The sequence below is a fragment of the Bison bison genome, unplaced genomic scaffold, assembly GCF_000754665.1.
Source record: "Bison bison bison isolate TAMUID 2011002044 unplaced genomic scaffold, Bison_UMD1.0 scf7180017864472, whole genome shotgun sequence".
In the NCBI taxonomy this organism is placed as follows: domain Eukaryota; kingdom Metazoa; phylum Chordata; class Mammalia; order Artiodactyla; family Bovidae; genus Bison; species Bison bison.
This window is the reverse complement of record NW_011495033.1, coordinates 4,027,183-4,027,643: the sequence shown is the minus strand read 5'-3', so window position 1 is coordinate 4,027,643 and position 461 is coordinate 4,027,183. Positions and strand designations below refer to the sequence as shown.

General features: G+C 72.7%; 1 protein-coding gene across 1 annotated transcript in view; it reads right to left on the bottom strand.

Moving 5' to 3' along the window:
- UNC119 (unc-119 homolog (C. elegans)) overlaps positions 1-164 on the bottom strand; it is a 5,616-nt gene extending 5,452 nt beyond the window's left edge. The window contains exon 1 of the mRNA XM_010861690.1: positions 1-164. Coding sequence (XP_010859992.1) covers positions 1-108 — 108 coding nt within the window. The 5' untranslated portion in view covers positions 109-164.
- Positions 165-461: the final 297 nt, after the last annotated feature.

Below are 461 nucleotides of genomic sequence, written 5' to 3'. Positions count from 1 at the left end.
TTCGGATTCCGCCTGCAGCTCCGGCTTGGGCTCCACGTTCGGGCCCGAGGCCCCTGGAGCGTGCTCCGCTCCCGTCCCGGCCCCGCCGCCGCCCTTCTTCACCTTCATGGCCTCGCGGGGCCACGGCTAGCCTGCTGCCGCCGCGGCTGCCTGCGCCGGCTGGAGCCGAGAGAAGGGGGAGCGTCCGCAGCCCCGCCCCCGGCCGGACCGGGGCCCCAGGTACCGCCCCGCCCCCGGGGTGGGCCCGGCGCTGGCCCCGCCCACCGCCCGCCCACCTGGGCTACTGACCCGGGGCAGGGAGGGGGCCTGCCCAGGGACGTCGTTCATTTTTCCAGTAGGGGTTTTCAGGGGTCCTGGCTACCTACTCCTTCTTATTCGCTGGCTTCCAGCCACTCTGCCCTTCCCTCTGACCCGCACGTGAGTTCCCGTCTCAGAGCCTGGGATGCTCTTCCCCCAGATGG